Source organism: Corvus moneduloides, chromosome 1 (genome assembly GCF_009650955.1).
Source record: "Corvus moneduloides isolate bCorMon1 chromosome 1, bCorMon1.pri, whole genome shotgun sequence".
NCBI classification, from domain to species: Eukaryota; Metazoa; Chordata; class Aves; order Passeriformes; family Corvidae; genus Corvus; species Corvus moneduloides.
Window position 1 is genome coordinate 86,465,539 of NC_045476.1, and position 26,410 is coordinate 86,491,948.

Genomic DNA, 26,410 nt, shown 5'->3' on the forward strand with positions numbered 1-26,410 from the left:
ATTCCTTTCTCATTACTTACAGAAATGCTGGTTAAAGAAACTAGAGATGCAACTAAAACTTACTGCTGACACCTTTTTTTCTCTCAAATATTTTTCACAAGGGGACTGCCACTTCTTATAGCAGGATTGAAAATGTAGGCTGATAAAGTTGGCTCTTGATGGGGTTTCCTCAGAAAGAACAAGCATGCGCAAGTAATCACAACATGCTTAAACTCTCACATTAATTGAAGTAAAAAAAAGTGGTTTTAATGTATCAGTCTTACATTATTTTATCAATAAAGTATTTTAACCATTTAATACACATGAACAAATGTACAACCTCAGGTCACCACAAGATCAAATGCAGCATAAGCAGACATTATATGTACAGAAACCCAAGTAATAAAAATAGGCAATTACTAAGTATGTAATTCTCTATTAAAAAAAACCCAACAGTGTATAATTGAGTAAGCTGACTTGTTAAATATGAATGTTCACTGAACCTTGAGAGAACTTCCAGGTAATCAAATAATTAACTCCACAGTTAGTTATTCCTGAGTATCAGAAAATTCACATCCAAATCCCACATGTCCAACATTTTAAATTCTTCCTAACAAAGACCTTGTGCTTATACTATGCAGAAGACCTTATCAGAACTCTGCTTCTTTAATACTTATGGTTTTTCCATCAAACAAAGAAATTCTAGTTTCCTGGGAAGCTTACTTTACCCACTGCTGCTTCCAGAGCAGCAGCCCTACTTGACTTTGTAGCTACTGCAAACCAAGAGGGGAGGCTGAGCAGAGGGGAATGGGGACACCCAATATCTCCACCAGGTGATTCTGTGGGAATTGCATAGAGCCAAAACAGAGGTCCAGCAGAAGCAGAAGACACCACAAAAAAGGCTCATTCTTTACATCAACACTTTACTTGCTTTTCTACTTATACCCAGGGCTGGCTATTTTCCATAATCCATAATTACAAGTGGAGGCTTTCAGGTCTAGGTGTCTTAAGGTCTCTGCATTCTGCTCTCCCACTGTGCAGGTCTACCATGCTTTACATCCCAAAAGCTAACAGCTCCAAGAAACAGTTTGACAGAGAAGCTCAAATAACAGGAAGCCTAAGGGAAATGCATATTTGTCTACCTCATCAGAGATCTGGGACCAAACACAGCCACTTGTGACAGCCTCCCTGAGGATTATGAAACCTGTCTGCATCGCTGCCAACATCCTCCTGCTTAGAAGCACCATATTCCCACTTGCCACAGGCTGCTGAGATCACCCAGAACTTGCTTTTCGTTGGAATGTGGTCACTGTGGCCAAGGTTTTATTTTCTGCTGGTCAGGCTCCCCTCAAATATGCCTCAGCTGATCTGTCCCTTAGCCAAGCTATGAGCTGATCTGCTATGAGCCTCCCCTGCTTTCTCAGTTTTATTTCTGCCTTATGTCACCTCCAGAACACTTGCTCAGAATATATGCCAGATTTCAGGAGGTAGGGAGGTGAAGTGGGTGGGACACAATTACCATTATACAATGCAACACACCCAACTGGACACACCATATACAAAGAGACATCTTGATAGTGATGCAAGCAAAGTAGTTCTGACAAAGAGCAAGCGAGGTGAATTTAGCTAATTGGAACAGCATTTGTTCTGTCAGGACATGATACAGATGGCAAGGCAGTGAGAGATATTTGGCTGGGCACTGTTAGTGTTAGTGCCATCAATTTCTTGGACTGACAAAGAGGAGAAAAAATATTCTATAAACTACTCTAAGGGAGTTATAGAACATCAATATTTAATACCAGGTTTGGAAAAGCATCTCTATATCTCAAGCCACCTGAACTACAGTCCCTGTTGTTGTCATTTACTTTGATTCCAACATTTGTTAGGATTGTTCCCTAAACTTTCAGCTTATTCTCCAGGCTCAAAGAGCTCTTAGCTGTCTCTATGTGTCCTGGTCCCTTCTATCAGCCTATCTGAAAATAAAAGCACCATTAGACAAGTTCCTGAACTGTGCTCAGTCTCAGCCTGTACTGCAGAGACTGGTAGCAGAGATGCACACAGACTTAGCACCCGAAACAAAGATGAAGATGCGCTCATTTCTGAGCTTGCAGGAATTGTCACCAACTCAACCCACCTGTCATATCACAGTTTCAGGCCACAACTCCTTCCTAAATGAGACAGTATGTGGGTACTCTTAACTGCAAATCAAAGAAATTATCATATGCTGGTATGCAGGGATTTAAGGACACCTCTCAGAGTTCAGTACCACTGTAATTCCTGTTCCCCATGAAGCATGTGCTTAACTAAACTTTGCCTAGATTAAGACATCACTTTTCTAGATAACTTAATCTGCATCTGGGAGTAAGGATCAAGTATGCCACTGAACAAGGTTTTTGAAAAATGTTCAGCAGTTCTGCAGAAACTCTAGGACTACTCAAGTTTTTAAAGCGTTAATTTATAAACTATATACTGATTGCTGTCTGACACTTTCAAGCATACATCTGAGTATGAGTGTGTAATGCTCTATTAGAACATATGTAACCTCTCTTTCACCAAAATAAACACCCAATTTTTTTCTCTATTTACAAAAGAGGTGAAAGGAGATTTTTTTTTTTTTTTTGACATGCAGATTTGAACAGGAAGAACAGAGTGAGTGAACTTTTACATCATTTGGTCAGCTACCACCATACCACTGAGACCTAACAGGAAGGAGTCCCCACTAGTTCTATCTTAACTCATGTTTCATTCTCAGAAGCATATATTGCATGGCTTATGGGGGGAAAAGTATTAGAGCAATAGCTATTTTTTTTCTACTTGGGGATTTTTGCTGGTTTTTTGTTGCTTTTCAAACATGTATCACTCATCTAGAATTTTAAATGTACACAGAACATGCATAACATTATGGTTCTAACATGTAATTACTATTCTTAAGGACATTAGTAGAGATCTTTTTATTCTTTCCTCATATGAGCACATTTACCTTTTTCAGAAAGGTAAAGGTTCCTATACAGATTTCAAAACTGAATTTTAAAAAGTACTCAGTAAGTGTGGTAGCTACAACTTCCTGCTTGCTTCTGCTCTGTTTTCTTTGTCTTTTCCTGAGAGAAGAGCTAAAGGGCAAATGTCAGGTTCAGTTATTGATACTGCTGGCATTGATACTGCTGGTGTTGAGATTTTGTTTTTTACAGTTCTATAAATGTTGATGTCTTGGGGACAGAGGAAAAACATTTCCTTAAGAGTACGGCCAATACCCTATTCTCTTTCCAACATAAGAAGTTCACTGCAGGAGGATCTTCAACTTGAGTACAGTCAGACTTTGACCTGAGTACTGTCAGTAAATTTACTGTGTAAATTTAGCACAAACTGTTTTCCCATTGTAGTTAAAGTGAAGCAGTGAACATGTCCTTTTCTAATAGAGTCATCAAGTAAATTAGAGCGGAAGTGACCTCTGGAGGCCATCTGTTTCAATCTCCTCTTCAAAGCAGAGGAGATTGAACTAACTTCTAAGTTTTTCAGGGGCTTGTTCAACTAAGTTTTACAAATTCTATGGGGTACAGATCCTACTACCTCTCTGGGCTACCTGCTCTACTCCATCTTGCTGTAACACTTTCTCCCATCCAGAATTTTCCTTGCCGCAACTTTTCCTCTAGACTTATTGACATGTTCCTCTTGAGTCTGGCTACATCGCATGCATAACTCCCCTTTGGGTAGGTGCAAACAGCATTTAATTAGAAATTTAGACTTCTCTGATTCTGAGACTGTAGCATGGCCAGAGCGTTCAGTCACAGCTTCAAAATGCACAGAACAGAATATGACTGGCAATTAAATTAGTAAAATGCATATTTACTTCTGAATCTCTCTGATCTCTGTTCTGCTACCACACACATCAGCTATGAGTACCCAATTGATTTTTGCACTTTTGTCCCTCAGAGCCATACAGGTCTCTCTCCATTCCCTAGAGTGCTTATTACACCTTAGAGCTGCACTACGTATTATTAATCTTAGCAAAAGCCAAGCCTTACATAGTAGATCTTTCCAGCTTCACCTCAGCTGCCACATGTCTACAAATCTAGTTTAAACATGACTTAAATTACCCTATACTTCATGAAGTTCCTCAACTGATTCAAACTATCTGAAGGGCCTAAGGGCATGGTACAAGCAATAATCTCAGTATCACTCCGGCACTCCCAGGGAACTTGCAGAATGTATGGCACCAACACACTGAATAAGCTTACAGTGATCAGCTCCCACTTGGCTTCAGACCAAACATTATCATGTGGAAGTTTACTACCTCATTGTCTCAATAAAAGCAGCACATTTGAGTCTCAAACAGAAAGATTAGGTGTAAGTAGCAGATAAAAGAATTCCAAGCACCTTCATTTGAGTATCAGAGACTTTGAAGACTGTCAGCTCCTTCAAAGTGTTTGAGCAATTTGTTTCCTGTTAAGCCTGACAGAACTCCTTCCACTTGGGCAGGCTTCACTACCCCATCACCCCACATACCACAGCACATGATGATCACATTCTTGGGAGAAGAAAGAGAACAAGAAGCCCCTTACTTTTCACTTGTTGTTCAGGTGCTTTGATGTGTGTCACCATCCCTGGCATGTTGACACTGTTCCTGTGCAGGTATTTCAGGAAGACATCAGCATTCCTCCGAGCCAGTGTGCAAGCCTAGAGAGTCAGAGGTACAACTTTATTTGAAGATACACAAATACACATGCAGAAGAGATTTAAGATCTTGTCACCCCCTTTTTGTACATTTGTCACCCTCTTCAATTTTGGAAAGCACTGCATGTTAAATCTTTCTACAAGTAAGCAAGCCAACCCAACTCTTAAAATAGTTTTTCTGCCAAATAGCAGTTACACCTTACCTGGCAGGGAAAAAAAAACCCCACGGATAAACAACCCCAAATAAAATGCTATTCTCCTCTTTTCTGAAGAACCTGAAAAGCAATTACCTGCTCTAGGGCTTTCAGCATGACTCAGAGCCCACAGAGAAGTTTGTTTAGTGTAGGTGCCATGTGCCACCTGAAGTTGCTTACTGCGTAAACACAGTGCATATGCTTATGTACCCACCTGGATATTCCAAAACTTCCATTAGTACTTTAAACAAAAAGTGAATGCTCTGCTGAAGTGAAACCAAAAGCGCTAAAACAAAACCCGCCCTTAAAATACTAAGGCAAGGCCTTGAGAGCTTTCAGTCCTTGCCACTATATTGCAAGCACTCAGCTCACCTGTATTCTTCATCTTAACATACATCAAATACGATGTATGGGCTGGCTGCCTCATTTTTAACATGCATATTATGAAATGCTACTTCAAAAGGTTAGATAAAGGTAGAATGGTTTGATACAGTAACAAAGACACTAAGTCATTTCTCATACCATTTTAAAACAAAGATTAGTAATTCATGCCAGCTGCAGAAGGATCTATTAGGCAGTATACTTTGAGTTCTGTTAATATGTTTTTGCATGTTGTAATCTGCATAATGAGAACAGAAATGTTTTTAACAAAAAAGTTTTATTCTCTCAGTAGTCTTTCATCATGATGCTGGAAAATGCCTTTGATAACAGAGTTAGTTACACTGCTCTGCAAGCACATGCTACACATTTAATTCAGTATGATCAATAACCTTCTTCACTGGGACATTAGTTGGAACAAAAATCTTTCATTTATCTGAAGACTATTACACAAAACCCAACTACTCCCAGATGCTTGTCTAGCAATTTCCTCCTTCCGTACTCCACTGTAGTCCCAGTACATCTGAGAGCTGCTCTGATGCACAGGCAGCAATGGCACTGTGTGACTGTCACTCCTCTTCCAAAGCAGCAGCCTTTAAGCATTCTTTAGAGTGGCAGTGACTTCCAGTTCCTCTTCAGTCACACTGGGAGATCTGACATCTACTGAAGTTCAACAGGAAATGTATTTATAAAACTGGCTACAATTTTATGCACTTGGCAGTATTCTCTCAATCACTGTCACAAGCAGTTAACACGCCACTTCCCACATCTTTGCAGTTGGGGACATACCTGTAGTTTGGAACGGGCACTGTTGCTTTCCACAGCCACGTCAGCACTGTAAGAGCAGTTTGCCTGCATGCTTCCCAAGACAGGAGACCACAAAAAATCCCCAACCTTACCTTCAGAAACGCTTCCTTCTGCTCCAGGTGTTTGCTTATCATGGGAGTAACATGATCTGTCTCAGAATTGGGACCCAGTTTGTCTGCTCCCCCACACCAATCTTCTTCTCGCTTATATTCTTGCTCCAGGCTCTCCAGCACACTGCACACCTTTCAGGAAAAAGGAGACCAATTCAGTAAGGCAAAAAATCAAAATTCAAGCCTCAAAAAAAGAAAACCCACCTACCCCTTACATTTACCCCCTAGCTTCTGACATGTTTTGACTGGGACTTAAGAGAAGGCAACAAACTTTGGCTGTAGGTTTGCAAGCACTGGCCTGCTTATGTGGAATTGCTCAGAGGCTGCCCCTAAAGTTGATCATCTTTCTCTGCCTCTGTGACTGCATAGGTCTGGATGGGCTTAAGTTATGACTGCAGAGGAAGCAACCTTGCCAACTTTCCCCCAAATTTTTCTGTGGACAAGCAGATTAAGCTGATTTCTCTCTGACTCCCACACAAAAACCAGAACTGGCCATCAAATGAGTAAATATAACCAAACCTCATCAACCATTTTTTCAAGTAATGCTATTTTATGCCATGCTGAGGAATTAACCAAGGCAGACCACAGATCATGTAGCATTTCTGTACCTGTTCAGAAGTTTTATAGAAGGCAACAGAGGCGTTCACAAGCTTGAGACGGTCCTCCATCTTCAGCATCAGCTGTTGCCAGTGGGAAGCGACCTTCTCTGCACACTCCCGGATCATATCCATATCATAGTGATTAGCCTGCAGCATTGCCTCTGCCTTCTGCTGAACCTGCAGGGCACTTTGATGTGTTTTCTGACAAGAGGTGAAAAGTCAGGAGTTCAGTGGAGCACTTGAGATCATTTCCTTGAAGACCTCAGAGCGTCACATTTCCACTGTGTCAATGACACTTCTATACACATGCACAAACACCCATCAACTAAAAATGACTGTCTGATACTAGTTACTGTGTGACTTCTCTATGCAAATACAAAGGAAATAAATCCTGTAGAGATTTATCACCAAATCAACACTAAATAGCCGTTCTTAACAAATAATAACTGTCTAGCATTTAGCCACATGGGACATTATCTATGCTGCAGTGCATGTTGTTGTAATTATGAATTTCAGTTTGATTTTCTTTCCCTTCACAGTGAGGAAAAAGAAGATGAATTGGCATCTTATTTTGGCAATCTTTACAGCATTAGTTTCAGTCTTTTGCACAGCAGTAGTGAGCAGGCGTGCAGACCGATAAAAAAAAAGACAACTCTCTATTGACAAATTTTTTTAACTGTATTTCTCTGTGCAGAGAAATACTTGCCTAAAATCAAGTAATATAAAAATATTAAAGGGTTAAATACTACTAAGTGTTATTGTATCTCAGTAAAGAATGACCCAGGAAACACAGAATTCTAAGCTTTCTAGTCATTTATTCTTAACTTGACTAACACCTAGAGGTCTCATGATTTTTGTACTTGAGAGTTACCAAAGCTCTCAAAATGAGGGTGCATATAATGCAAACTGTAATTAAAATTTTTTTAAAAAATCAAGAGAGGGGAAGCATAAAACTCTACCAAACAGGAAACAAACATTAAAGAGTTACTGCAAGGCAGAGTACTCCTGAAAATAGTCTACCCAAACAATCATAATATTGCTAATATTAGTACTAAGTTACTCAATAGTGCATGTAAATGAATAATACTGCACTTCAATCAATCTTAAAAACATTGCCTATTTTTTTGCAGCAATATGACCAATCCGATAAGTTTAGTTTTAAGCCATGGCAGGGGACTGACACACCACCACACACAAGTTTCAGTGAAACCTACTCTGAAAACAAAAATGGAAACATTAAAGGATAACCTCAGAATACACAAAACTGATGCTTCCTGTTCCATTTATGCTTAACTTTTTTACATTGAGCATTACAGGTTATATTCTAGTAAAGGAATAACAAATGAAAACACTATTTTCAGCAAAATTGCTGTGAACAGCTATCACTTTACAAAGACGCAAAAAGACACTGAGATGATGTTCACCTGGAAACTGCAGCTTCAAAATGAATAAGAACAAAAAAAAAAAAACACCTTCTCAGTAAGCATTTTCATCTCTTTGCCACGAGTTCAACAGCTTTTCCTAAACTAAAAATACTGTAGCATGAATCCAAGAGTGCTATTTACAGAGAACTGTAAATACAAGACTATGGTCACTAAAATGGTGCTTTTACCTCTATTGCATGTTGAAACTGCTCATGCTCCCTCTGTAACTGTTCTGCCTCCTGCAAAGAGCTAGCAGTGATAAGCCCAGCATTTAACATTGACTCTCCATTTCGAATCCAGCCCAAAACCTGTAACAAAAGAGAAGACCATGAAATATACAATTCCACTGCTAACCAGCAAAAAAGCACCACTGTAGGGGAAAAAGCATTTAGGGTCACATTAGCACTGGAATCAATAACTAAATAATTTTTTAATTACATACTACAGTGAATTTTACATTGAATAAGCACAGTGAATGACATTGACTACAATTTCACTGAGCTAACAACTCGCAGTTTGCAGTCAACTACTACATGCTTGTGGTCTCAGTTCTCACTCTGAAAAAGGTTGTGCTTCTGAGTACCGTTTCTGTCACCTGAAAAGCTGGAACAAGTTACAAGCAATAGCTGCCTAAAAGCCAGTGTCAGTAATGTAAATTGAGGACATATAGCTTAGTAAAAAGTATGCACATAAGTTTGAATAGTAATGTTGAGAAAAATGTGACCATTGAGTGTCCTTCTAACTGCTTAAAGATTTTCATTTTTCAGAATGTGCCTTCTTTGACATGTCCACTGAAACTGGCAGAATCCCTGGCTAGGCAGAAGCCTCAGGAGGCCACCTTATACAGTCCTTATCAACAGCAGGAATATACAACTTTTTAGACCCCTCCCAAAAGACCTCCACCTTGTTCATTACTCAAGACTCCAATCTCACACTTTCACTAGACTTTTTTGTCATAGTAGGTCTTTCAACTATCTCTTGCTTCAATTTTAGCTGATTTCATTTCTCCTGCCCACAACCAGGGACAAAAAAAAAAAAAGACAAGAAAGCAACAAAAAGCCAAACCAAACAAACAAACCCCCCAACATTTCCTCCCTCTTTGCATCAGCTTTGTTTTTCTCTCTCCTCTCTCCATCAGGAACATTATCCGCTTCCCTCCTTTAGACTCCTCTTATCTTGTTGACCACAGTCTCTTCAATCTCTCCCATGTGAAGTTAAGTTGCCTTATTTTTCTAGAACACTGCTCTTTTATGAGCTCTCTTCAGTTGATAACCATGACTGCAGTCATAATTTTTCAAATAATGAGTAAAATGGGACATAATTCAGGTTATTCACTGTCATCTCTACAACTCTTCTATGGAACTGCTGCCCAGCCAGTAATTACCCTTGTATTTATTCAGCTGATTATTTTTTCATGCTCTGGATTTTTCACTATTAAAACTCATATCCTTCTTAAAGCACAATTCTCCCATACATCAAGATAATTCTGAACTGTAATCCAGGGTCTTCTGATGAACTCAAACCCCTTTTCCAGCTTCTTTTGCCTTTAACTCCAAATTTAAAAGCATAATTTCTAACATGTAGATTTTCTGTCATGATCTAGCGGTATCCAAATACAGATAGATACAATTTTTTTTTTTCATATTTAAACCTGTTTTCCAATCCATTGAGTCTCTTAATAACTTTTGTTACTGAGTATGTTTTTTCAGCAAGTTATCATTTTTGGTAATGTAGTCTCATATGACATTCTCATAGTAAGTTAGGTCCAGACTGAGTTAAACTATATTAAAAGCTTTGATACTGCTTTTCCACCCCTCCCAGAAGAGCTGTTACACTGTCAGAAAAAAGAAAGGGGGGGTTATCAGTGGAAAACTATGATTAATTAACCTATGTTAGCCTTTTCTCCTTTTGTCACTGTTCAAGTTTAATAAGCTACCTGGTTCAATATTTTTCCTGGGAACTGTTTTAAACTAGCTGACCTATAATCCTCCCTTAGGTAGTCCTTTCCTCCTTTTGAGAAGTAGATTAGGCTTAGTAGATTAGTTCCAGGCTTCCAGAATCTCATCCGATCTCCTGATGTTTGGAAACAATAAGCACTAATGTCTATGACATTATTTCAGGCAGTTTTCTAGGTATTCTAGAGCAAATTACTTTAGGCCCAGTTTAATTGAACTTCACCAGTGTTTTTAACTTTTTCCTACTAACTGATTTTAGACCTTTAACCACTGCTAATAAATATATTAACTAACAAATCAGTTAGCTCTTAACACTAAATATTCTCATCTAGTGATCCACACATGACACTACCGATTAATGCAGTAATGCACCAGGTTATTACTGAGTAACCAGGATGATATGACTGTACTTGCAGACTGGAAACACAGGCAGAGCCCAAGAAAATAACCTATTAAAACCCAGTTCCTCAAAACTGAAAGGCACATGTGGGTCTACATCCAAAGTATGCTCTGACGTGTCTGACAGCTTGAAGCAGCTGAGGTCTAGCCACCCTGACACAACATCCACTCCCTCAAATCTGCACCACAATCTCACCCTCTGTCTTATACTTACCCAGACTGCGATATTGTTGTATTATTAATGCGGTTTTTCCCACTTCCGTCTGCACAATGAATAGCTAACAAGTTTTTTCCACCCTGGTAACATGTATTTGAATTCTCCTATATAAATTCTGGAAGTCTGTAGAAAAGAGTAAGTCTACAGTGTAGAAGGGAGGGCATGATAGCACCTGCCAGACGTGTAACTAAGTGCACATTCTGGTCCTCTGGGGAGACAGCACTGGGTCAGGTGCAGCCTTGCAAGCAAGGGGAAGATGGCTCTGGCTTTGGAACAACCTCTCCTACTGCAAAGGAGACACTTGCAGATCACAGCCTGGGGCACACGAAAGGGATGATGAAAGAAGCTGGGAGTTTCTAAGTTGCTAAGGCACCTGGGGATTGTCAACATTCAAGGGAGCAAGCCTGGGTAAGCCTCAGGAGCAAGAAAAAGGGCAGCTTCTGAGGGAAGCAGATGGGTCCAACAGACTGTAGATAGAAACTACACTTGGAGAAATAAATTGTCTGCAAGAACACAGAGACAGTCAATTCTTTTAAAATCCCTTTTTTATTTCTATTTTGTCTTACAAAAGTAATTCTAGGTTCCTCCTCTACCTTAAAAAGTGATTCTTCCAGGTACTGTGTAACAAAACACACCTTTTTAGGGTTCTTATACATCTAGCCTTCTTCAGAGAATTTTAACGAAGGAGAATGCTTAAGACCAATCAAAAGCTCCTCTTGACTTGGCATCCCATTATATACAGCAGAGACAGCTAGAACAGAATGTGCCATTTCAAACACAAAGACTTGCCCTCCTGCTTGGTGTAGGTCAGGGTGTAAGTGCACATGCTGGTGAAACTCACAGGAGGAAAATTTGCCAGCAGTACTTCCCCCGTCCCCCTGCTCTGACTCAAGGGGAAAATATAAGCACTAGTGAGTAGGGAGCCTATTCTTCTTCCAGGGGTGCTGCCTTCAGGGTTGGTTGGCATGTTCCCACCACCTCCCTGTCTGAGTGGATCACAACCCCCATCTCTCCCCTCACAGCCTTCAAGAGGCTAGAAAAGCATCAGTAGAACATCAGCAAAAATGTGGAAATGAAACAGAACTTGGGTCACTTGGGACACTTGAAAGGGTCAAATAGGTAGGTCTGTAGGTAAGTTCTTGATTTAGGATTAGTTTGTTGGACCTATTTTTGACTGTAACTAAACATGATCACAAGACAACCTGCTTCAGTCTGCTGTCCTAGCTATGTTTTCATATCCATATGGCACTACACAGAGTGCCAGCATACCCTTCCTGAGTAGTATTTTGGGATAATCAGAGCTCAAGCACCAAGTTGAAAGATCTCCTAGTGAAAACATAAAGCAGCTCCAGTTACTCTTGAGGGCAGAAGTATCTGTACACCATTGTACATACATGTATACATAGTTATATATCCAAGAACATACACCATGATCAGAACAGCAGACAATATTGCACTGAAAAGGCTTAATGAGCATACTGAAAGCAATTGGATTGGTTTTGGAGGTTGGTAGGGATTTTGACCTTAAGCAGAGTAAAGCACTGATTCCACAAAGCGAGTATGTGGGAGTGATTGCAGCAATAAGTAATTCAACAGCTGTATTTTAGGTGATTAATAAAAAAGGTTTGTCTGCCAAACAGACAACTGGAGTTTTGGATGAGACAGACATTCTCATAAATATTCCTCTGCCTCCACCTACTCATATGTCCCTGCCCTCTAAAAAAGTGGTCACACTTCCCTTTCCATGTTGTTTTCCCCACATACAGCTGTCCCTTTTTATTTCAGTCAGCATTCTCTTCCCCCTGTCTTCCCTGGTTTTTCTACACTGTAATTTTCTATCTGGTTTCTCCCTTTCTGTACCTATTACTCATCAAGCTGACAAGTAAATTCTTTGAAGGTTTTCTTTAAACCTCCTTTTGTCTTCCAGCTCTTCTGCTTCCTCCTATGCCACTTCAATGCCACTGGTACCATAGTTAAGGAAGAAGCAATATTGAATGTTTTTGTCTACTTTCTGCGCTTATTTGATCAAAATTCACTAAGCACCAAGTTTCACTTCCTAGTACTGAAGAGAATCTTTGCAAGTATTTGTCTAAATTCCTGCAGTTTTCCGGTCTAATCTCTTAACATTACTACAAGCTACATATTTTTAGGTATTTTATATAAACACATTTGTGTGTGTGTATGTGTGTGTGTGTGAAAATACAACAGCAGTAACGTAGCTGTGGCAGGAAAAATTTAAATGGCAGTACTGTTTGAATTCTTGCTATGGAGACAGTATCCCATCTACATAATAAATATGCTTACACACAGCTCATCAACAATAAATCTAACAGAAAAATCACAGTAATTGAACAGGAAAACCATGTGTTCACTGCTTCAGGCAGCAAAACAGACTGAAGAGGAGGTTTACCACTTCATTTGACTCTCAGGTAAAGTACCTACTGTGACCTGCTGACTGATAAACTTTTTTCCAGTGCAGAAGAGACAGGAGAAGATCATGCTTCCTGACGCTTAATAAAAATTAAAATAAATCAGATATGGTTTTCTAAAAAGGCAACTGAAATCACAAAACTAGGAGTTACTAGCCTCAAAGCATTTAAGGTCTCAAAAGAAATCCTATGAGACAATATACTAACATTCAGTTTGAGTTCCACTCAATTTTTAGGCCTCAGGCTGGGCAAGTATTGCAGGTGAATCTGTATAGTAAAATCTGGAAAAGTAATACACAAACCTTCTGTCAGCTACATGTTCATGTACGTTTGTTTGAAAATTCACACCTATTGTGGCATTTAATTCAACATAAAATCCCACTTGATAGAGGTGTGTTCTAGGAATATAAAACAGAATATGCTTTTTTCTTCCAAATCCCAGTCTACCAAGAAAAGACAGTTGGCTAGGTTAGTGTACTACCTGTACCTTTATTATAAAATAAACTTTTCCAGTCCTTTCTTAAGAATCTAAATTTGAGCTTCAGTTTCAGTCAGGGCTAGCAGTGGTTCAAAAAAGTGAGAAATTTCTTATAGAATGATCTACAAATCACATACGAAGTGCAACAGCGATATTCCCCTAAAATCCATGATGTTCATCATATGCCTGTTTCTGCCAACATACAGAACATTTGTTCCAAACACAGGTTTTAAACATGTGTGTCCTTCTTGTCACGTTTAACTTGCATACAAACAAAGCTAGTGGACCAAGGCCCTCACTTTATTGTGGGAGCACGCAATATAAATAACTATTTAAATAGTGTCTCTTTGAAATATTACCAAAGTTCTATATTCTGTTTTTTACTGAATACTATTTCAGTATCATGGAAATTAACCTTTAGTTTTTTTTACTAACCCATCCCAGCCAAACCCACTGATGTACCATAAAGAGATGAGAGTGCCTCAGCTGGCATTCACATTATTTCTTTTAATTTTTTCCTTCCTTTGCAGATGTGCACTCTTTTCCTTTACCCTCAAGATAACATGCAACAGAGTACAGAAACTATCCTGATGTGCAATCATTTTATCTCAACCATTGCTTGTGTGAAAGGAGGAATTTGTAATTTGCACTTACCAAGATGAGTAAGTGCTAAGGCAGATACAGCACAGTTCAGTAGAGTACACAAAGGCTTGAAACAGAACATCAGGTATTTGACTGATGCCTATATTGCACTGACAGCAGACAACTATTAGTTTTTTGCATTCCTTTAATTCAAGACCACACAGAAACTTTGCATCTGCTGCTGCAGAGCAACCAACCACTGCTTGAAAATACTTTGGGAACCTTCTGTTCACCTCTCCTAGTCTAGCTGGATCCCTTTCATACTACTCTGCAATTTGGGAGTTGTCATTCAGTCTCACTATGGGCCACAGTAATACAACAGACTATGGCAAACTTCTGTGATGCTGCCAAGTGTGAGCAAGATCAAAAACTCTTACCATTTCTAGTGTCTTGTTTCTTTTTTAAACTTTCACCTACTTCAGTGGCTTTGCCCACATCTCAAATTCACCAAAGCTTTAGGTGTTTATCAGATAAAGACCTCAAAACTTGCCACTTTTTTGGCAGGAGAAGCAAAACTTTGTTTCTCTTTTCGAGGAAAATAAACTATGTTGATATTATGTTATCATTATTTGTAGATGTTTCAAACAATTGACCAAGAAGTATTAGGTCAGTGTGCAGGAACTATGACTGAGCATTGTTATTCATCCCCATACAGATGGTAAAAGCACGAGTTTAACATTAGTTCAAATCACTCTACACTTCAAATATTTGACTGGTATCTTCAGAATATCAGAATAGTTTGGGTTGGAAAGAACCTCTACAACCATCAAGTCCAACAGTTAACCCAGCATTACCAAGTCCACCACTAAAGCACGTGTCTCAGTGTCACATCTACGTGTCTTTTAAATATCTTCAGGGATGGTGCCTCTCTCAGTCCTGTTGCAGTGCTTGATAATCCCTTCAGTGAAGAAATTTTTCCTAATATCTAAACTTCCTCTAGCACAACTTGAGGACTTTTCTTCTTGTCCTATCACTTGCTACCTGGGTAAAGAATCCCACCCCCACTTTGATACGACCTCCTGTCAGGCAGTTTCAGAGAGTGATAAGGTCCCCCCCCGAGATTCCTTTATTCCAGACTAAACATCCTCAGCTCCCTCAGCTGCTCCTCACAGGACCTGTGCTCTAGATCCACACAGCAAGATCGACCGGTGATGCGAGTTAAAAAAATGCACTTAATATTAACAGAGGATGAAGTTTCCCAGGTGATCAAAGTCATCCCCTGCTCCCAACGAAAGACTCTGTGCAGCAGGAGGTCATATCCCGCGTGTGTTTTTGGGAGCAGAGCTCCCCAAGGGAGCCAGGGGCGGCGGGGCCGTACCTGCTTGACCTCTGCCTGCAGGTGGCGCAGCTGCACGCACTGCTCCAGGTGCTTGCGGTGCTGCTCCGCCGCCACGTCCAGCTCCTGCTGCTTCTCGTGCAGGAACTCCAGCAGGTCCTGCACGCGAGTGGCCATGTCCACGTCTCTGTCGCAGAGCAGCTCCACACCTGCAATCGGGACAGCCCCTTATCAATGACTCGCAAAGCTTCCCAAGACAAACAGCTCAATTCCACTGTTTTATACTTGATTTTCGAGTTGCTTCTCCAAGTTAAACCTAAGCCTTGGAGCATTTGCCTACATAAGTATAGGGGTTTGCACTCTTAGAAAGGGAAATGTGATTTTTTTAAAGTCTGATACTTACCCTACCTGACCATATACAGCGTAAAAGATCAATTGAAGGGGCATAAGAAACAAAAAAGGAAGACATTACTTGGAAGCTGAAAATCTTTGCTTGACTGCATTGATGCGATTACCTATAAAACTAATGCTTCCTTATTTACTCTAATTTTACTGACTTCCTGAGTGAAATCCCTTTCTATAAAAACTAAACACCTTCAGGTGTTGCCAACTCTGACAAAATTATGTGCCATAGTACCAGTATGTTCTCACAGACACAATCGAATGATTTGAGTTTAAAGGAGTCCACACGTCTCCAGCTTGCAGTTAACCAGCATCTCTGTTATTTTCACACATCCCATGGAGAGACAACTGGATAATTCTTACAAAGTCACTGCCCAGAATAGCACGAAGGAGCCATCTTACCAGATGCCTGCACTTCATTGACATACTGCAGCAGATCCTGCCCTTGGTGGATGACATCAAAGGTCAAGTTATTCATGGTCAGGGCTTTGTCTGCATGATGCTGGAGCCTCTGTTCTGCTATTGTAAGATCTTCAGTGTCAAAGTCATTCATCTGCTGAGAGAGCTCATCATTCCAAGACTCAAGGTCTGAAATTATCTGGGGGAAAAAGGAAGGAGACAATGTTCAATTACCCATTAGACAACAGAAAACAGTTTACTTCCAGTGTTGCACTGATGATGGAGATGGGGAATTCAAGTTGCTCACTGCTGATTGACTTCACTGATCAAATTTGACATGGTTCAGACACGGGCTGTCTTATCATTTATTTTAAATTTTGGCAAACAATCCAAAATAACCTCTTTGAAAACTGCTACAGTTCTTCAACCAGTGCTTGCAACACTGTGGGTACCCCTGCCTAATTTAAGGTACTCCATCAACACATTACTTGTGAAACAGATGAAGTCAACATGTTTTTATCTCCACTTTTAAAGAAAAATGTGGATCTGGAACATCTTTTTAATTCTTCAAACTGCACCACATAATAATTCACACAGCAAGAGCCACCTTAGCTTACAATTGTGCCAATCTTGACCCTTTTACAAGAAAGCCAGCTCTACCCTTCTGTGAGCGGGAAGCATCAGGCCACACGCACCTTTGACTTCTGCCAGACAACTGAGAAGCACACTTACCACAAAAGGCTGGGTACTCAGTGAATGCAGCAAAACCAAACAGCATACTTTATTACAATAGTACTGCAATGCCAGAACTAAATTTGCTTGCTGATATCTTCCAGCTACACTTCAGTTTTACACTTTAATTCTGGATTTTATTCTTTGCTGTAGGATGTCCAAAGAAGGGTAGCCAAAAAAGTTTTGGGGCCTTTTAACACATGTATCACAACAATAAGTTCTCCTTGTCTGTCCACACAAATTAATTTTCCAAATCATATTGCAAAGCCTTTCTAAAAATGTAAAATTCTCCTTTTAATTAGGATACAAAACAGGTTTTAAGGCTAACAGATAGTGCTTACAACCCCCATTATCAAAGTGGGTTGAGTTCATATGGCATGGATTTGATGCATCAGTTACTTCAAAAAAGTATGTCTAATACACTTATCCCTCGAGCCAATAACCAATTTTTTCCCAGAATTTTTAGCACAGTTTTGGCACCAACTATTGCAGTTCATTGGGAAAGCAAACATAGATATCAAGAACCAAGTATGGCTTAGTTCCAGTGTTATACAATTTCAGGAGTAGGACAAATTCATGTGAATGGTGCTAAATGACAGGAAAGTACCTATTTATGCATCAAGATACAACAGAAAGACTAAACGGGCATTAGCAATCAAGTATCCAAGTCCATAAATATTTAACCAAAGTCATTTGTTGTCAGCAAAAGAAAGATGCCACTGCCCCTTTTTCAAGTGGCTATAATAGCTCCAAAGTTAGTGAGACAGTTAAACAACCAGACATTCCAGGAAAAGAGGCCTTCTAGAAAAAAAGCAGAATGGGGGAGATAGCAAAGTTAAATCATCTGTATAAAGCTTCTGTAGTTTGCTACAATCTCTCATGAAGGCTTTTTCCATTCTGCTCACATGATGCCATAAAAAAAATGGACACATCAAGCAATTAGTATTAACATTGTGGCACCAGTGAGTTCCTTCCTGTTTTAAAGGTGTTCTGCAAAAAATTTTACTTGATTCACTATATCTTCAAGTTTTGAACTATGTCATGATGGGAGGTATCGAACAATTTGTAGCTATTTGCAATCCCTAAACCTGCTCAGCTACCTCTGCTGAAGTGAAAACAGGCAGTCAGGGCTAACACTGAAAACAGAAAAGCTGATGGCTAAAGTATTCAGGAAGATAGACAGGACAAAGCTTTTAGCCACTGCTTGAAGCTCCTTTCATCTTCCATGTGCTCTAAACATCACACGATCTATTTAGGCATTATGAGTGAGTGGTTTTCCCTCTACCTCCCACAAAATCCTTAACAAGTTCCCTTCGTTTCCTTTTTACTTGGTCCATGCCCAACATGTCTTACCACCTCCCTCTGCTATTCATGTCCTTTTAAGTGACGTGAAATTTTAAAGAAACTTCAGGTTTTCCTGACAGTCCAGCCAGAGAAATTGCTTACTTTCAGCTCTTGTGCATCTCAGATCTGCTCTTCCCAGCTTCTCTCTGAAACTCTGTTCATTTATTATTAAAAGCAGTGGAGGTCATCTAATGTTTGTTTCTTCATAACATTCAAAAGTTACCCTGAAGAAATAACTGTAGCTGGACTTTGTCAAACAGAAATCCGAGCATTAAAGAAGGTTGCAAAACTCCACCATCAAAACACCATCTTTCCCCATCTTTCTAAACACCAGTATACAAAGGATTAAGATTTAACATGGCACATTTGCGACACTGTTTTACAAGCAAAGCCAGTCCATCTCCCTTCAGAACAGATGCCAAAACCTTCTCTCTTTTACTATTAAGTGAGAATAAAGCAAAAAACACAGTAAGCTCACAATATGACACTGCTGTGGCTAAGTGTCAGTATTGTAATAATGGAATAGACTGTAGTCACTAGCTCCTAAGATTCACTTTACTTGATAGGAAAAACAACTAGTTTCAAGAGGTCAAAACTGTGTGTAGCCTCAGCCAAGAGGGTTCAGTGATAGTGCCTCCAAAGAACAGCCACGAACAGCCAGTAAGAATTATAGCTTTTCCCATGCTCTCTCATACAACCCCATGCTTAAGATCATGGCACACACATTGTTTAAAGCAGCTTGAAACACTCTGAACAAGACCAATACATTGCCTTTTCCCTTCAAAAGATCAGGATGCCCACGATTCAAATAAATAATGGCAGCATGTTTCCACACTGATTCAAAAGGTAAGTAGTCAATGACAACCACAGCGAAGTTTCCTAACAGGGGCAGTAATCCTCATATTTTTTCAGCAGTAATTAGGTGGTGCAAGGTGGTCTATTTCAGCCATTGCACCCACTGCAAATCTGAGGGCAGAGTTAATGTAAAAATAGCATTCACTAAGCCCTCTCTGCCCACACTCTTCAGTGCTTCCCCTAAAGTTCTGCTTTACAGACAATACTTTTAGAGCAAGTAGGCTTGCTTGTAAAGTTTTGTCAAGACAATCAGCATTAAACAAACAGAACAAATGACTAATAGACATCTAAAGTAACAACAACAAATTCATACTGCTCTCAGGAAATGGACATTCCAGCATAAACACAGGCTAACAATTTACCATAGCATGTGTTCAAGAAGTTCTGAGTGCAGATCCTGAGCTGCTTGACATCCCTATATTCTATTAAATGTAAAGGTAACACTGACAGGAAACAAGGCAGGGTATAATACAGAAGGGATGCAGACTCTTTCATACTGAGTGGGGAAGAAATAAAGAACTGCAGGTCTCTTCTCAGAAGTGTTTAACTACCATTCGTGGTACCGAGTGATCACCAAGACCTGGAAAATATTATGTGCTGGGGAGAAAAAAAAAGGGAAAATGGGAAAGGGAGAAGAGTTAGGTTTCTGTGATATCCCAGCATTTTGCATCCTTGTCTTTTCAGCAGTGTGATTTAACAGGCATCTTGTAAGTATGGTCCAAAAATAGAGTTGAGATAAAGCTGTGAGCTGAAAAGTGTGTGGTATGCTGTGTGTAGAGCCCTGGCACAGGCCTCAAGGCATGTAAGTTACAGACAGGCAAAAATGCACAGCCACAGATGAGACAAACACATTTCGGACTGCGTACTTTGCCATCAGCATTACCATCCCACTGGCTGGGTTCACACACGCACCTTCCTCATGCTACTAATCACACTAGCAAGGGACTCTTCACCTACATTATTTTGCTCATTCTTTCCTTTAGTTAATACAGGCATTTACAAAGGAGTCCCTCAAATAGCTCACAAACAATGGCACTAAAAATCATGCTGAGGATAGAGAAGGTCAAGTTTATATGCCAAGAGCAAGGGGCAAAACAGACACTACTGCAGTTATATCAATTTCAGAAGAGCAGGAGTATCTGAAAAGTTGTAGAATAAAAGAAACAAAGTATTTCATCAGCAAATAATAAGGGAAGAATGAGGAGAAGAAGGGAATTAACGCTGCCAGCAAATCTCACCACTGTCCCCAGAAGCACAGCTGCATGGTATGATCCTGCAGTGCCAGGGGAGCCCTTTGTCCCATTTTAACCTGTGTAATTTTGCTAGCAGTAAGAGAAGCTAGAAACACTACTTGCCTTCGAGAAAAGCTGTCCTCACAGGATGCTCCCCTGAATGAACTGCCTCTACAGCCAAGTCTTAATTGACTGGACCAGTCACACAAAATCCTGGAGGAAGGAGAAGGTCAAAACAAGGTCTGCAAATTCCTAGCTGGCATCTGGCTCCTCCTCATTATCAAGTTACTTCAGCTGAGCTTCTGCTTTCAAACAACTGACCTGGAACTAGTCCCCACATTTTCTTCCTGGAAGTTTCCAAACAGATGTCTGCCTTCAGGGAGAGGGAAAAGAGACGTGTGCTTTGCTGAGGAAGCAGAGAAGGCATGGTACAGAGACAGCAAAACAATCAACATTTTGCTGAAGTCACTCTGCAGCCAGGGCCATTTTCTTTTCTGAAGGACTCTCCATCAATCTAAAATAAGCATTATTTTTATTTCCAAGCCATAGAGACAAATTATACCAACTCTTTCAACAAGGCAACTTTGCTTTATGTTGTATGTGGCAAAATGCAAAGTATGCAAAGTGTCAGGTTTAGAAAAAGCAAGACCTGTCAAGTGTGTGCAGCTTTGGGCACTACAATATATAAAAGACATTAATCTACTAGAGAGAATCCAAAGGAGGGCCATGAAGAGGATGAACAGTTTGGAGGGGAAACCGTATGAAGAGCAGCTGAGGTCACTTAGTCTGTTCAGCCTGGAGGAGACTGAGGGGAGACCTCATTGCAGTTACAACTTCCTCACAAGGGGAAGTGGAAGGGCAGGTACCAACATCTTCACTCTTGTGACCAGTGACTGGACTCAAGGAAACAACATCAAGCAGAGCTAGGGGAGGTTTAGGTTGGATACTAGAAATGGTTCTTCTCCCAGAGGGTGGTTGGGCACTGGAACAGGCTCCCAGGGAAGTGGTCACAGCACCAAGCCTGACAGAGTTCAAGAAGCATTTGGACAACACTCTGAGGCACATGGTGTGACTCTTGGGATGTCCTGTGCAGGGTCAGGAGTTGGATTTGATGATCCTCATGGGACCCTTCCAACTCAGTATATTCTATTCTATGATTCTATGAAGTTAGGGTTTGCAGCTTTCTGATGCAAAATCCTATGGGCAGCACCACTTAATAGTACCAGAAGTACTCCTACCTATATAGATGCTGTGCTGCACTGAAGGACTAGAACACATCTGCAAAGCAGGGCTCCTGCAACCAGCCTTTTGCTATTGTAGAATCCTGGCTTATGTAACCTACAGCACAGAGCAATCAACTTAATCGTGAATGTCACTCAAACCTTTATCCTAATTCTTCCATTAATTTTCTTGGTATGCATTGCCCCACACAGCTGCCAGTCCCACAAAAAAAGTGTTCTGAGAACATCTCACAGACATCGAGCACTGTTGATCACTCCTGCAAAGGTTGTAGGCATATGTGAGACAGCTACTCTCACATAGCCAAAGGAGAAAACTTTACAGATCACTGTGAATTGCAAAATTGAAAAAAAACCCTTTTTGGTCTTCCTTTACACCAGAGTTGTTGTTACTGTAAAGCACACACTCTCACTTCCTCTACGGGTAAGGATCAAGAAACTGTGTCTGTCTATTCCTGCACTGCACCTAACAATGTGCTTAGCTAAACCAGACTTCAGCCATGACATCAAATCCTGATTTTCAGAAAGGCGAAAAAAAACCCCAAACCAAAACACTAAAAACCCAAGATGCTATCACTAAAAACCTGTGAAGCTTTCTGCCAACTGCCTCTCTACCTCACATTCATAACCAACAGTTGCAGCTTTTACCACATACAAGCAAAAGGGTAAAATTATCACTCTAACTCCTGGTTTTGAGAATCTCAAGAGTCATGTAAGTCCTTATATACTCAAATGGGACCATTTACCAATGGATAACCCTGAACCTTATGAGGCACCAACTTGTTTCAGTCACTGTGTACAGCACTAGTAGTTTTACAAAGTCACAGGAACTTAGCTGAAGCTTTGCAATGCAACTCTGCTAACCTAAGCTCCCTGTGGAGCTCCACGTCTGTTTGTATACATGTTCCCGCACACACACACAAACTTTTCAACTGATAAGCTACAACTCTCCTTCACAGTTAGGACAGGCTCAAGAATTCTTGAAGTTTTGCAGGGGTGCAGCACTACAACTGCTATTGAATTGTTTTCAGAGGCGGAAAAGAATTTATTTTTAAAAAACGACAGCCCATAGAACATTCCCAATGATTAAGACAGAATTCCAAATACCACTTGCAGCTGCCAACTAAAAAAAAAAGACTGCTGATTTGGAAAAGGAAAATAAGAGGGGCGTTTTTACAAAACACCAGTTTAGAAGGTTTGTACGAAACCAGCCTGCAAGTCTTACTCATATTAACTGCAAGCATACTAGTTATATCAAGGCAGTTTGATATTCAAACTAAACTTACCAGATGAAGCAACTGATGCATCATGATTTTACCACACATTTGCTTAAAGACGCACTAAGAGCCAACCAAAAAGCTCAGCTCTGCTGAGCACTGAGGTCTTCTGACACTTTCACATACAGGACAAAAGCCTTAGCTCAGGTAAGAATTAAGTCTATCGGTCATTTGAGCCACATGCCAGTGCAACTCCACAATCTCAGCATAAACATTCCCACACAAGAGGAGAAGTGTGTGCAGTGCAAGTCTGAAAGCAAACACTCACATCTATTGCATCTCTTTCAAATATGCGGAGCTGCAGAAACAGCTCAAGTTTGATCTTGCGTTCTTGAAAAAGCTCCTCCATCTGAGACTGGGCCTCATCCAGCTGCTGCAGGACTGTCTCTATATGGTTGATCGAGCTGTTATGGGGGGTCTTGTTACTAGAAATGGCAGAATCCCTATTCAAAGTAGAGAGAGGGAAGGGGGAAGAAAAAAGAGCATTATTGAAAAAAACCTCCATACAATCTGGACGCTATACATGACCACAAGATGTAAGCCTGCTTCAGATAAGGTTGGTGCAAGCCACATTGCATGAAAGCTAACTGTACATCCTTGTAAATAAAAAGCCAAACCGTGTTCTAGTACTTAAAAAAAAATTAAGAAATTATTTACTTTCATTTTTTTCCCAATTCAGCATGTAAAGACATTCTGTTTACAGGAAGGATAAAATTTGAAAGCCAGAGACAAACGCTTCCACTGTGAAAAGGAAGTAGCATATGATAACTATTTACTTTACTGAATCTTCCTGGCAAGGAAAGAAAATCAAAATTAGCTAATTTTAAAAAATGACTTAATCTTTTACCTGAGTATAAAACCTGAAAATTCAGACATGTTAATCTCCTGCAGCAAACAAGACATGTACCAGAGCAGCTGGGAACCAAATTTATTTATTCATATAATTATTGAGTGAAATGGACACAAACTTGGCTTTTACTACAGTGAAGTTACTCATCAGTCTGCAAAACAAATTCAAGTGTCTCTTTATAAAACGGCTGCTGCTCAGAACTCAAAATGCTGTGGAGCCCTGTACGTCAGACTACAAAAACACCTAATTGCTTCTATCAAAAAGGTAGCTTATGTCAACAAAATCTCCTTCTTGTGGCAGCAGTGTTTAGAAGCTGAGCTTCCTGTAAATAGAGGTTTAGAGACCATCAGTACAGCATGAAAGATCACTGTAGTCCTAATATTTACAAGTTTTATTTATAGATCATATCTTTTACTCATCATCTCTACCCTCGAAATAGAAAGAGCCTCACAGAACATCAGCAGAACAACAGGAGAGATTTAAATAAAAATCTGTTTTACCTTAGTTGCTGTATGAGATCTTCGCCTTCTTTTATGACATTGACTGTAACCTGCAGAGTGGTCTGTTGCTGTTGACCAAAACGTTTAATCAGGTCTTGGACAGCCTCCACAGACTCAGCATAGACATCATCAAGCAGTTCTTTCTGTAGCTCTTCAAGCCACGTCCACAGCTAAAGGAGAGGGGAAAAAGCAAGAAACATAAGCCCAAGGATCAGGCAGTCAACTATTCTGAATCAATCTCCCTGGACAAGAGAAAACAGACTGAGGTGGTAGGGAAAAAGAGGATTTGTTTTTCTTCATAGAAAAATCCCATCCTCATATTAATGAAAACAAGCCTTTGTTTCAAAAAAGGTTTTTGCTTCTTGGAAATACCAGGAAAGCTTTATCCGTGTTGCTAAGTCACCCTTTCTTCCCCATTTTCCTTCTAGAGAACTGAGCGTATCCGACTGAGCAGCACAGAGTTCATAGTGAGAAACCCATCTGCAGCTCTGCGCGAGAGTCCCTGGGAGAGAAATGCTATGGTAACACTCTCCGAGAGAAGGGAGGAAGGAAGGAAGGAAGGAAGGGAGATGTATTGTAGCCACCATCAAATTTGCACTGCCAGGCTGACACTGCACACAGACAACATAACACTTTTCAGTGGCCTTCAAAAAAAGGAAAAAGAAAGGGAATTTCAGAAAACAAAATAGAGAGACAAATCAGATATGAGAAGTTATTGTCATCATGATGGTGGCTGCTCTCCTGATTTCAATCTCACACTGTAACAAAAAAAATCATCATAAGCAATTCTACCAGTTAATTCAACATTCTTCCTCCCTGTGTCACACGTGCACATATCCCTGCTCAAAAATGCCCATTCACTGCAGCTTACACAAAACCCCCGTGGTATATGCTGGACAGGTATCACTGCTGGTCACGTGAAGAACCCTGCGGTGTTCTTTTCCACAATTTCATGATGAAAACTGTAGCATCCTAAGCTCTGCGTGAAAGTCACTCATCAGCAAACCATCAGCCATCTATTGTGGAACTGAAAAAAAGCAGCAGGAGCACGGCTGTGTCCTGCAACACTCCCATGAGCAGCACCAACATCACACTGGAACAGCTGCTCTCACAGGAAGCATTCAAACCCGGTCCCTCCTGTCTATTTTACTATTCCATCCCGAATGCTAGAATTCCAAGAACAAGAGTTTGTTTTTTATCCCAAAAGAGTAACTCTAATCAAAAGTATTAAGGTCTTTTGATGACATTTCAATCTCTCCTTTTGAAAATTTTAGAGATTTGTTGAATCTAATTAAAAGGTTAACATTGTTAAAATATGTAACTAAACAATCAAAACTGGCTTAATTTCAAAATCTGAGAAACTCAAATGTTTTCTTTATTTCTTTGCTAAACGTTTTCTACAGAAATAGCCATTTCATGCTGCTGTTTGTATATGTATGTTCTGGTCATAAAGGTTTCCTAAGTACTACATTAAAATAGAAAACTCAGTGAATGATTCCCGATCTTGATTAATTAGTTCCTTTGAAACTTTTTTTTAAAATCAAATGCTAGTTTTGGTATCTCATAGCTTTACATGTCTTCTTGTAGGTTTTGAGTAAACCAAGCTATAGGCTAAGTTTTCACAATTGGGATGAACTAATGGGATTTAACTAGACTTTTTTCTACAAATCTACTACCCCCTCCTCCCCAAACCAGAACTGTCCATACACAGTTATTCTGACTACTCATATGCTTCAAAGACAATGCTTGTCACAAACCTGAATGCAACTCCACAGTTGTAAACACCACAAGCTCAAGGCACAGCGGTCTTTCTTATTGAAAGGGGCACAAATCAACAGAACTTAACAAGTGGGTCAGAAGCACTCATCAACATTCATTCCAGCATAACCCAATGCAGCATCCAAATGGTTTTTTTCCAAATGTGTACTTTGGAATGCAACTTTAACTGGGAAACAAATGAAACTTAAGAGCAAGAAGCCTGAAAATACAACCTGAAAATTTTACTCAATGCCTAGAGGACATG

General features: G+C 40.0%; 1 protein-coding gene across 4 annotated transcripts in view; it reads right to left on the reverse strand.

Moving 5' to 3' along the window:
* Positions 1-26,410, reverse strand: part of TRIO (trio Rho guanine nucleotide exchange factor) — a 251,433-nt gene that overhangs the window by 100,059 nt on the left and 124,964 nt on the right. For all 4 annotated transcript variants that reach the window (XM_032117844.1, XM_032117852.1, XM_032117845.1 and 1 more), the window contains exons 12-19: positions 24,388-24,557; positions 23,306-23,480; positions 16,363-16,558; positions 15,601-15,767; positions 8,351-8,470; positions 6,748-6,939; positions 6,122-6,271; positions 4,539-4,653 (exon numbers count right to left, since the gene is read on the reverse strand). In XM_032117844.1, the coding sequence (XP_031973735.1) occupies positions 4,539-4,653; positions 6,122-6,271; positions 6,748-6,939; positions 8,351-8,470; positions 15,601-15,767; positions 16,363-16,558; positions 23,306-23,480; positions 24,388-24,557 (1,285 nt within the window). The remainder of the gene's footprint in view (positions 1-4,538; positions 4,654-6,121; positions 6,272-6,747; positions 6,940-8,350; positions 8,471-15,600; positions 15,768-16,362; positions 16,559-23,305; positions 23,481-24,387; positions 24,558-26,410) is intronic.